This window comes from Neltuma alba, unplaced genomic scaffold (genome assembly GCF_004799145.2).
Source record: "Neltuma alba isolate B1F8T4 unplaced genomic scaffold, ASM479914v2 tig00011243_pilon, whole genome shotgun sequence".
Classification (NCBI taxonomy): domain Eukaryota; kingdom Viridiplantae; phylum Streptophyta; class Magnoliopsida; order Fabales; family Fabaceae; genus Neltuma; species Neltuma alba.
The window spans coordinates 213,387-225,917 of NW_021635961.1; the positions used below are offsets into that span (position 1 = coordinate 213,387).

The following is a 12,531-nucleotide window of genomic DNA, read 5'->3' on the forward strand; positions in this document are numbered from 1 at the left end:
TAATTCTTCATGCATCAAATCTATTATTCTTACTAAGAATTGCTTTGACTCATAACTTATAAAGACGTGAGTTCAAATCCTGCTGTCGATGTTGGGACTTTATTGGTGGGCAATCTGTAAATATCTCTGTAAGCGTTATTTGATCCTAAAAGTATGTTCTGAAACTAGTGAGTCTCAGGAACCCAATGCACATGAACTTTCTTTTACCAGAAAAAAAAAAAAAGAAGAAGAAGGAAGCTTTAAATGAATATTATAATTGGTTTTTAGTTTCTCATATAATAGTTTTTTTAGTCTTATTTCTTGTTCTGTTGTCTATTCGGACCGGCCGAGTTGTTTGGTTAATTTGGACTTAATTCTAAATTTTCAAATATAATGGCCCGGCCTTTTATGTTTTTTTTAAATCTTTTTAATAAATGTGTATTTTAATAAAAGAATGAATATTATAATTAAAGAGAAAAGAAAAAAACAAAATCACCTAATGCTAATTCAAATGAAAAAGAAAGCTGCGTGTAAATGATAGAGGCTCTTGTTCCTTGAGCAAGAAATTAGGAGTGCGATCCACAACCCTTACATGTAAAGTACATCTAATTATAGAGCGTTACTCTCTGGTCTCCGTAAATTAAAGGGGATCAGTTGAGATTCGGAAATTAGTCAAAATTAGTCTTTGTTATTGATAGAAGAAATGGACAGATGTAAATTTGAGATTTTAAATATCTCCATAAAATCAACGCTGTAAAGTTAATAAAATGAAGATAAATTAAGGAGACTGTAGATTTGAAAAAAATAGAGAGGAAATCTAAATTTACAAACACTAATGCAACCATCACTCTGGGAGGGATATCATATTTAGAATTAAAATAATAATTATTATTAGTTCTTGCATTTAAAGGAATATAATTTTATTTAAAAAATATCCATCACTTTCATTTTTTTTACGTATGGATATCTTTCTATTAGAAACAATCATATTTAAAATATTATCAGATATTAAATATGGACATATCTCTTAGTGATAACTTAAATACTGACTCATCACAACATGAGGAACTGACATTTTTCATGAGATCCAGGTGCCAGGTCCATTAGTATCTCTAGGTCATTTTCAAATTATTAGGAAAGGGAAAATGTCAAAGTGAGGACAATGCTTAGAAACTTGTTCCAAGAAGTCAAATTTCATATCAGGCCAAAAAAAAGAAGTTAAATTTCATGGAAGCTATAACCAGACGACTTTTGTCAATTCCTAATATTCCGCGATGTCTACTATTAACTGAAAAAGAAACAAATAAAGTTAATAGTACACAAGAAATCAGTTTGATTTTGATTCACAATAGGCCAAAAAAAGAGAGAGAAAATAAACAATGCGAGGGTGATTGCCAAGAAGCGCGTCAAGCGGGGAAGAATAAAGCGGGCGAAAAAAGAAATTTGCGTTCATTTTCAATCATGTGACGTTGCTATTAATTTCATCAATTTTTTGGGGAGTTGTTTGCCTGAACAATACAGTGCATTGATATATAAAACCAAATTACCGAAAGATTTCAGAAAAAATTTATATGAAAACTAAATCATAGTTTTATAAGTAATTTTACGGTATAAAAAATAAAGATATAAAAAAATTTGTCTCGATTTATAAAAACATATTTTTAAAAACCTCTTCAAGACACATCCAAACACCTCTTTATTGACACTATTTGGGCAGTTCAATTGATTTTATGTTCCCAACTTTCTATTTCCACTTTCACACAGTGCTAATAAAGGATAGAATGAGTAGAAACGCTCCCATATTTTGTCCCCCTGAAGACTATGTCGGGAGAGCACACCATTAAATGTGTTTGTTATCTATTTAAAAATAAAAACTGTACAGCTTAATGTAAAACCAACCATAAAAATTCTGTATTTTTATTAAAAAGAAATAGAAAATAATTGTAGGGTTGAAATTCATGAAAATGACATAAGTTTATGCAAATAATATTATTAATAATCTTCTCATCCATATCCAACAAAACTAGGCTTGCATGTCACATATACGTGTAAGTCGCATTATTTATAAACGATGAGAATTTACAATAGATTGGCGAAAAAAATTTCCATTAATTTATATATATTAATACTGGGATTGATATTTTTGTTTTTTAATACTTCTATGTAAAAGCATAAAAACATTTTTAACATGTCCTTATATTTGTTTCCATTTCAATCAGTTTACTGAACATCGTTTTTAATAAAATTAGTAGAAGTTAAAACTTGAAACCCATGGAAAATCTGCCCAACATGTATTTGAAACCAAAAAAGTGGAAATCAGAGGTGATAGTAATAATTAATCGTCTAACCTAATAAATTTAACGGGAACAAAGCTTGGATTGGATCGGATCTAAAATCTGAATCCCTCGGTCTACATCATCGCATCGGTAAAGTATTCACTATACCCCACAAAACCCCCCAGAGTGGGCCCCATCTCTCTCCCTCGCTTGCAATCAGAAAAAGCATGCTTTTTTAATGGCCTCAAGCCCGCAGCTGCTCACCGTCTTCGCAACGCCCTTCAACGCACGCTTCTCTTCTTTCTTTGTTAGGGTTCGTTTTCCCCTCTTCTGTGCCCTCGAATCTTCTCCGGCTTGCAGCTTTATCAACCGGTCTTTCTCATTTCGCTTTAGCTCCCATGTGGGTTTTGAAGTTGCGACTTAATATTCCTTCTTCTTTATTCCGTTTCTTCTACATCCCCTCCAGATTTTACTGCTTCCGCTGCTGCTCCATTCGATTTGTCTTTTTGCTTGCTTCTTCGTAGCTTCTCTATGGTCCATCTGCGTAGTGAAGGCCCTTACTGTAGCTTATTGTTGATTTTACTTGTGATTCCTACTTGGAAATTTGTTTTTCATCTAGTATTGGCATTTCTTTTCAAAAGGCCGCAATGATTAGAAGCCCTGTTTTTGTCCAGAACCCGGAGTCAACCCTATGTTACGTTCGTGATTCATAGTATATTTGCCCTCGCTAATACCTCTCAGGGATCTCTTGTGGCCTCATTCGCTTATTTCATTTCTCTTGCTTAATGTTCTCGGAGACAAAGATGGATCTGGCGCTCTTAGCTTCAAGATCTCTAGTTTCTGGCCACATTTAGCAACACCGACAAGTTGTTCCGTTAAGCACGCCTTTCCAATGAAGCGTTCGATTCGCCCGCTGTTTGGAGTTCTAATTGTCGTCGTCTTCGTTGCCACTCTCAGCTGCAGAACCTTTGTTCGGAGAGGCTTATTGTCCATTGAGTTGGAGAGCAGAGTATGGGTTCAAGTTCCGGCAGCACCATTGTTGAACGCGACGCTGCTGAAACACGCCGCCATCGATATCGGAGAAGAGAAGTCGAAGCAAGAAATCCAGCAGCTTCTGGATGGAGACTTTGGAAGTCAAGCCCGGCACCGGACGTTTGTCTCTTGGCGTAGATTCATTCACCATGAGATCACTGATAAGGACCCGAGGAGGCTAGCGGTAACGATACGCTCGCCGCTGTTTTATAGGTATTGGCTCGATTTCCGAAAGGTTTTGAACGATTGGACCAGGAAAAAGAGGTTTCAGCCTAGTATTATGTCCGATTTGACGCGGCTAGTTAAGCTTCCTATCGATAGGCACAATGGATTGGCGGGTTCCGAGCGGCGATACTCGTCTTGTGCGGTGGTTGGCAACAGTGGAATTTTGCTGAACAACGACTATGGGAAGCTCATTGATAGCCATGAAGCAGTTATCCGATTGAACAATGCAAGGGTTGAGAAGTTTGAGAAGAAAGTGGGGTCTAAAACAAGCATTTCATTCGTAAATAGCAACATTTTGCATCTCTGTGCAAGGAGGACAGAATGCTTCTGTCACCCATATGGAGCTAATGTGCCAATAGTTATGTACATTTGCCAACCAGCTCATTTCTTGGATTACACCGTTTGCAATTCCTCTCACAAAGCACCATTGCTGGTCACCGATCCACGGTTCGATATGTTATGTGCTCGGATTGTGAAGTACTACTCCTTGGAGAGGTTTGTGGAGGAGACAGGGAAGGCTTTGGAAGAATGGAGCTCTGCACATGATGGTGCTCTATTTCATTACTCTTCTGGTATGCAAGCTGTTATGTTAGCTTTAGGAATCTGTGATAGAGTCAGTATATTTGGGTTCGGCAAGTCCGCCTCAGCCAGGCATCATTATCATACGAATCAGAAGGCTGAGCTTCATTTGCATGACTATGAAGCAGAATATGCTTTTTACGGGGACCTGGTCGATGGACGCAGGGCAATACCTTTCCTCTCGGACAAATTCAAGATTCCACCCGTGGTGCTGTATCAATGACCCCTTGTTCTGATTTTGTGGTGAAGCAGTCAGCAAATTTGTCTATCATGAAGCATCTGAAATTTTCTCATGATTTTTGTGAAATGGGCAGATAGTGTGGAAAGGAATACTGATTGAAGATTTTTTTTTTTTTTTGGTCTTTTCCCTCATTTCAGAACTACTACTGCCAAAACCAGGCTGAAGCAACAGTTTTAAGTGTAAATTGCGGTTAAATCAATACAAGTTCGATCCTTGAATGGTTAAGTACCTATCTTTGTTTTCTACACTCAAGATTATGTTGATCTGCTACTCTCATGTGGTTGATTTTGTATTGTAGCTTCATGACGGCACGTGAATGCTCATGTTCTTGACAGCCTTACAACAATCATCAAAAGCCTTGTCTACATACTCAAATCGAACCATGTGATCTGCTTAAGGTCTCTGGCATTTTGAGGAATCAACATTATCTCCTGCCTCCCCATCTATCCTTGATACATAATGGTCATCCGCAGTGTTTCAATGTGGCCTTTGATGGTTCAGGAGTTAAGCAGTAAACTGTATCAGAAACTGCAAAAATGTGATATTCGTACACCTAAGCAAAACCCAGCAACACAAAACTTCACGCCCTCTCTGAATCCGCTTATTATGTATTCTACTAATAATAATAATGCTCTGTATTCTAATCTTGAAAGTCAAATGGGGCCAACAGAAAAGAAGGGAAAAGAAATCCTCGAAAGTCAAATAAGGTGGTCTTCAAAAACAGTTCACGCCACTATGAACTAGAGGATTTGTGCCAACATAACATCAATGCCCCACCATCCGATGCAGTGCCACAGAGCTGTGTTGTATTTTCAAACGCTTATGTCAATTCCTTACAACCTCACCTCAAGAAATTGGTAAGCCTATAAGTTCGTGTTGGTGCATCTAATCAGACACCACCACACTCTCGTCTCTAGCACTGTTCTAATATAATGGGGTTTCTCTTTTCTAAAATTTGCTGATGAAAAAGTTAAGCCAAAGACTGAAGGCGTAATTGATTATAGCAGAGAAATTAGATGCCAATAGAACAGTGTTCGAATGTCCAAGGTATGGCCGGTATGGGACCAAACAAAGTGCATATAATTTCTTACCCACAAAGGAATATCACAAAACCGCAAGAGCCAGACATTACCTAAAGCTATTGCCCTACTCATTCAGTCACATGGCTTCTGCGAGTCTGAATGTACCAACACTTTCTGGTCCAGCAGGTCAGGCCAGGCCACCAATCAACTTGCTTCTTAAAACTAGAACAATCCAATTTGGGAACAGCGACGAAAAATGATAACACAAGACATTTGGACAGAAAATAACTCATTATCTTATACTACTAATTACCATTACCATTTACCAATTACGGAGTGTTCCAACTTCAAGCTTATCAATAGTCGTTTTCCAATAATGCTTTGCTTCTTGCCAAAACAAAACCACGGTGACAAAAGTATCGTAACTAAACATCCGAAGACTTACGGGGCGGTGGTCTTGTGGTGAGTTGGCCCATCAGATGCTCGGTAGTGTAATAATGGGTAAGATTAAGTTAGCTGTTTGTTCTTCGGCTTTTGATGGTCCAATCTAAATGCCAGATTGATTCAGAGTAAAACCATTTTTGGTATTGGACCCAGCAAGGTAAGAATACCAGAAACTGTTGCTTACATGGACCTTCCTTTCCATTTGGGCTTGACAAATTACCAGTACTAGAATTGCAGGCTGCCCTCGAGTCCTTGTCCCCGATTGCAAATACGAGCGAAGTTTTCGGTATATATTATAACAGGTTGCTTCCGGTGTCACAAGATTGTGTTATTTTTCAAGTATCTATTAGTTATACATTTTTAAAATACTACTACCAATCCTAATTATAAGAGTTAGTTGACTAATTTGAGGAGATTAAGAAAATAAACTAAGTTAGTTATTTGTAATAAATATATTATGTGTTTCTTAAAATATTCTTACTTACTAAGTTGATTGGCTAAAACTATCATTATTAGAAAGACCACCTTGAGAAAAAATACATAAATATGAGAGACAAAGTGAATTGGGGTCTTCTAATTAGAATTAAAATAAAAGTCAAACAAGGTCTTATATTAAGGATCGGAGATAGTAATTTAAAACTATATATGTGAAAACTTGAGAGATAGCTTGATAACTTGGAAGCCCTATTATTCATGTAATTACACTTGCACATACAAAAAAGGGAGGGAAAAAAATTCTAAAGAGATCATGGATGCAAAAATTCCTTCTTTAATTGAACTCATACCCAACTATGGATAATTCATAAAATACTACCATGGCATGCTCAGTTGATTCACTAAAATAGTTCTACGACGCCTCCAGGCACATTTTATATTCTCATACTACTTATTCTTTTTTGACCATCATCTCATATTACTTACTCACATGCAGTATATATAATAATTTATATTTTCTACACTTCGTTGTTATGACAGTACGGACATAAGTATGGCACGATATAATAACAAAGAAATGCAGACATTTTGCTAGGACATAATATTTAAAGCCAATCGGACGAGCACGATATTACCAATTTCATAAATTAACCCAAAAAACTAAATATGGGTCCCATGCATGATACCAAGTTTAATAAATAAAGCGGACTATTCGTGACTTAAACAATACAACTACATCATCGGTCCCCCCAAAAAAAAAAACATTACAACTCCATATTTTATATATTGAGATATGGGAATAGTTCAAATTTTTTTCACAAAAGTAATAAGTAATACGTTATTAGAGCTGTTTGCAGCTCAAATCAGTATTTACGTTATTTACAAGAGCAATTGAACCCATAGCCAACGATTTGGAGTTTTGTTTAGAGTAAAAGAAGGCTAGATATGGATGGGGCAAAGTAATTAAGCTGTCATTTTCTTTTTGGAACAGAGAAAAGAAGGGTTCATATTGGGTGCAATAGTATTGTCTCTATCAAGGCAACCAGTTGGGCGAGCGTGGTTTAGTTAACCAGGCTAAGAATAATTAGATGTTTTGGACTTAGAATATTGAAAGGCAAGCTGGTTAAGTTAGATAATAAGTTTAGTTTGCTAAATCAGTGCAATTAAAGATGGTGGTTGTGATCTTTTTTCACCCGACAAAACATGGTGGAGGTCCCTTATCTTCATAAACCAAACACACCCTCCTCTCCCTTTTTTCCTTCTACTTTTGTATTCTTTGGTCAATCTTACCTAAAGCCACCCCTGTTTTCAAATTAACCCTTTAATTTCCCCCCTCTCTCTCTCTCTCTCTTCTCCCTCACGTGTAGCAAGCATCACCATGTCATCTTTGAGAAAAAGCAGGCCCTTGTATATATTGCTACGCATGCTCTCTCTTTTCAAACATGGATGTAATAATTAAGGATATTAATCACCATTTTGGGAGTTTTTATTTCAATCTAGTAGATCATCTAATTAATAAGCATGGGACATAAAGAATTAATCGTGCTTGTTAGATTTGATTCTTTTAATATTGGGCAATCAATCTCTCTAGCTACATGATGATATATTATTGGTGGATGGTTTGGTGAACTGGAGCCCTCCAGAATGGACTCTCAGTCCCACTTTGCCTCTGCAAATGGGGGCAGGTATTATATAAATAAAGCCAAATTTAGTTCACACACGCGCACACACTTATATTCTCTTTATGATTCATTTAATACCCACTCTCATTTTATGTCGCATAGATTCTGACCTCACGAGGCTCAAGTTGTTATGATCTCTAATCATGTTGTCAACTTAATCATGTTTAATAAACGCTTTTCTCTGCACTAAAACTTCTTTTGGAGTTGTGGATCGCCGACTATACATATATAGAGATTAAGGAATTTGAAGGGAAACACTGAAACTAAACTTTTCAACTTTGTTACACATTCACACACGTGTATTGGTTTCACATGCTTTTAATTTGGTGCTTGAGCTAGATCATTATCATGGCTATATGTATATCTAAACTCATCTCTAGTGGTCACTTTAAAAGGCTTAGCTGTGCAGAAACAAAACCATAATGCCATATAGCAATCAAGTCAAATCCATAATATACAACAAAGTTATAATATAGATTATGACAACAAATTAAAGTCCTCAAAAGGTGATTACCACCATTTGGTAATGAAGCGGATAAATTTTCCCCATATTGAAGAGGTTACTAATAAATACTACTTCTTCTTCCTGTTCTTATGGGAAGAAAATTCATCTACTTCATCACTTAAGAGGTAATGACCATCTTATTATAATTAACCACAAAGCAAACCTCTATATATCCTACTAGCTAGCTAGACATAGCTCGTCATCACCCAGCAAGTGCTCCCTAGCAAACCGCTCCCTATGGTCATGCCTCAGCACTTCCATTCTAGAGAACTTTTTGTTACTGAGCACAAGCGTAAGAACAAGCCTCATAATAACAGTAAGGCCAAAGACTTCAAAGTAAATTTAAGTTATTTAGGTGTTTGCTGTCAAATTCTGCAATGTGAACTCAACACGTGTGTAAAATTTGACAGCAAACACACAGCTATATATTATGTGTTAGATTATGTGTGAGTAATGACTTCATCTTCTTCGGAGTCCTTCTCAAAACCTTCGAGAGAAGGATGGGGTTTGTGGCCCTTTCCGAAAGACCTAATATGATCCTTAAGGGACCTTTTGTGCTTGAAATCTGAACCACAAGTGCAATACCACAACTTGCCACAGTTCTTCTCGTGAGTCCTCCAATCCCCTTTCACAGCGAAAGTCTTGGCACATTTTCTGCACATGAAGGGTTTGGAGCCATGCTTTCTCTTGTAGTGAGTCTGCAGGGTTCTGAAGTCCTTCAGTGGCTTGGCTCTAGGGTGGTTGATGTTGTTCTTGCAGCCATGAGCACAGCAATAACATGGTAGCCTCAGCATTGCCGCTGGTTGTGTTCCTCTAAGCGAGTCTGGTCCTTTCCTAAATTCGGACCCATGTCCCCACATATGCATCTGCCAAAAAAATGGATCAAATTCATTAGGATTACGTGTGATAGATAGTAAAACGTACACATCAATCTCTGAATAATACTTATCAGTATAAAACAATAATCTGGCTTAGATTAGACAGGTTCTTGACTTTTCCAATGAATCTGATCCAAGTCTATGTCTTGCTTGAATTCAGGGCCTCCTATTTCCTTTACCTGCTAATGGATGACTAATAATAAAAAATGGACCGGCACAGTATTCATGTTGCTTTCCAAAATATTATCAGATCTAGTTATGTTAAATAAATGGGAGTTTTACTGAAAAATGTTTTGATAATTATCTCAATTAATCTCTCTTTTATAGTTAACTTTATTTAAAACCTTTTCGGATTCTTATCAGTGTGCAGTGATAGGTTAGTCTAACTAGTCAAACACTCGTCAAAAAGCTACGGCTATAGCCCTAGCTAATCGTGCTGAATTCTCTATCCCTCTAACTGCATAAGTTTGAAAAATTCTGCGGATGCAAAGGTTTTGAACATTTTCCTAAACTTTGTCCATGTGGCTCCGAGAACTTTGCTATTTGATTATATTTTCTGTCACCCTTTATTTAGCATTTCCTGTGCTACCCCTTCTGATCGAGACCTGCTCTGCCCCAAAAGGGCAATCTCGGGAAAGGAAGAAACGGGAAAATGTGATGAGTAAATTTTCTCTGACATGTTGTATGGAACAAAAGGACCTTTTATGCTAAAAGAAAGAAAGTAAAAGAGCGGTGGTATATATGTAGGCCACGATCGATCTCGCTCGATCAAACTTCTTAAAGCGAGAAGCAAAAGATAGGAGGCTTATCAAGCAGCCATGCTTCATTGAAGTTCAATGATTTTCTTTGATCATGATGCGCGTGAGATTTATTATCATATTCATATATAATGTAAAACATCATGACTATATACTTAAGGCTTAGCTTATGCGTAGTATTTTGGCTGGGGTCGAAGCATATATATGCATGGTTATTTATACAATTAAATTTGATATTGTTTATACGCACACAGAACCAGTTATATATATTTGTCATGCATGCACCTGCATTAGCGATATACATGGTAATGAAGAAAACTGAAATGCTACATTAGGAAGAGATCAATAATTATATACCCAGAAATCGTTTTCTCTAAGATTTTTCAATTCAATGCGCCGGACTTCTCTTTTTTTTGCTACAGTTTGATTAATCCTAAACTTCTACCCTCATAACTCATCCCAGTTCTACAGAACCATTACTATCAAATTAAATAATCTAAATAAGTATGTATCTAGTAGGATTATAATTAAAGTGTAACTATCTTATTGCACACGTGTGTGATCTAAATTCTCCATCCTCTATAGGTAGATATATCTATCTATCGACCCTCTTTACAGAAGACAGCTTTTTTCCTATACCATATAAAAGGATCAATACTTTATTTAGACCTCATGAAGCTAGAGACGTGATTTTTGATTAGGGATTTTTCACTATAAAGGGTAAAAAATTCGGTCTTTCTCTCCTTAAAAAGGAAGGGAGGAAAAAGAAAATACCATAGATCTACTGAAGTGCAAACTATTTAATTTGATGGTTTATGCATAAGGAAAGCATATGGATGATCTTCGTTTCAAAAGAAATAAGAGCAGCTAGCTAGCCGTTAATATATAATTAGACGCTTGCTTCTGAATCGTTTCCATTTATTTCTTTTTTTAAACGACATTCTGTTTTTCGTTGTCAACCAAAAACACGAATTTAAGATGAAAACTATTTTTCCCCTTGACGAGAAAAGTTGAGAAGGAATGAAGCTTACCTGCATGTTGTTATACCTATTGAAGGTCTTACTGCATATGGAGCAAGCAAACTGCATCGGCCCAATTAGGATCTGTGCAGGAGTTGGTATCCAGAACCTTCTCTCTTGGTTGAAAGATCCATGGAAGCTTCTCTTCATCATCCTCATCCTCATGCCTTCTTCTTGTTCTTCGTCTTCTTCTTTAACATCAGTAACCTTCTTCTTCATATCACTGTCTTCTTCTGTGTAATTAGTAGGCAACCCAATGTGCAAAGCCACCCCAACTTGCTCCAGCAGTACCTTCTCTTCTTTCACTGATCCAAACACCTCCTTTTCCACTCCGACTTCCAAATCTTTCGATGGGGGCAGAAACTGGATGGTCTCCCGAACGGCCTCGTTTTGACAAGTCTCATCAGAAGAAGAAGATGATGATGATGATGGCTTGAGCCATTCTATGAAATTTGGAGAAGCATGAAAGTAGAGATTATTCTTGTCTTGTACATTGCAGTACTGATCTCTCAGACCCATGTTCTTCTATCTTCACACAGAGTTCCCCAAATCCTATAGATTGGAGTGGTGATATTCTCTCCTCACGAAAGGGCCAATATTTAGACTTTATGTGAGAAAGGTAGCCTGCACTTACCCCCCCGAGAAAAATAAAGCTTTTGATTATTAATCAAAGCAGTGGCTTTTTAAAAAAATTAACCATTACTTTCTCCCATTGTTTCTTTTAAGGGAAGAGAAAAGAGAGAAGAGACTAAATGGTAGGGTATAGAAAATGACATTCAACATTGGACTCACCCAATTAATAAAAGGGAATCCTAGAATAGTCTGAGAGGTTACTATACATGAATATATGTGTGTGTGTGTGTGTGTATATATATACACATGTGCATGTATACACACGATCCATATATCTGTAATGTGAACGAGCTATATAGTACATAAGTTGTGTGTTGGGTTAATGGTTTACTTAATTAATTCCATTTCTCTTTCAACAAAAATATGATGGAATTTGACCCATATGTGGGCCCATTTGCTCGCACATATTTGACATTATATGCCAAATGAAAACAAGATGATCAAAGCAAAGACGGCACATTTGGTCAATACCTAAAAGGAGAATTATATGTATATCAGACATTTAAATATGTTGAACGCAAGAATTAACAAGGATCCTAGACAGAATGTTATCTAAAAGAGTTTGCTCCGTGTATTTTTGGTTAACTTCCGTGTAATTAAGTCAACAATAATATAAGGAAACAATTAATTGAAGGAAAAATGACAGTTGCAGACTTTGTAAAAGCATTAATGACAATTGAAGATATCTAATTATTGAAATGTCATATGGAAGGACCGTGATCTTTGTTTGTAATAAAAAATAAATGACTCAAATTGCTCTTATTACCAAATTAAATGTAGAAAATAGCCAATGAAGAGTGACTCATGAATTTAAATAAAATTA

At 36.5% G+C, this 12,531-nt stretch overlaps 2 protein-coding genes across 4 annotated transcripts; one reads left to right on the forward strand and one right to left on the reverse strand.

The window, feature by feature from the left end:
* Positions 1-2,567: 2,567 nt before the first annotated feature.
* LOC114762814 (beta-1,6-galactosyltransferase GALT29A-like) lies at positions 2,568-4,769 on the forward strand. Of its 3 annotated transcripts, XM_028952403.1 has the most exons (3): positions 2,568-4,299; positions 4,470-4,552; positions 4,631-4,751. In XM_028952403.1, exons 1-2 carry the CDS (start codon positions 3,148-3,150, stop codon positions 4,524-4,526), a joined length of 1,209 nt encoding a protein of 402 aa, XP_028808236.1. In that variant the 5' UTR covers positions 2,568-3,147; the 3' UTR covers positions 4,527-4,552; positions 4,631-4,751. The 3 variants fall into 3 exon arrangements, with proteins under 3 accessions (XP_028808236.1, XP_028808235.1, XP_028808237.1); XM_028952402.1 differs by having other exon boundaries at positions 4,470-4,769; XM_028952404.1 differs by having other exon boundaries at positions 2,568-4,768.
* Positions 4,770-8,312: 3,543 nt separating this feature from the next.
* On the reverse strand, positions 8,313-11,680 carry LOC114762862 (zinc finger protein WIP3-like). The gene is made up of 2 exons (XM_028952461.1): positions 11,088-11,680; positions 8,313-9,286 (listed from the first exon to the last, which is right to left on the reverse strand). The coding sequence occupies exons 1-2, from the start codon at positions 11,592-11,594 to the stop codon at positions 8,861-8,863; spliced, it is 933 nt and encodes a 310-aa protein (XP_028808294.1). The 5' UTR covers positions 11,595-11,680; the 3' UTR covers positions 8,313-8,860.
* Between the last annotated feature and the right edge of the window lie 851 nt (positions 11,681-12,531).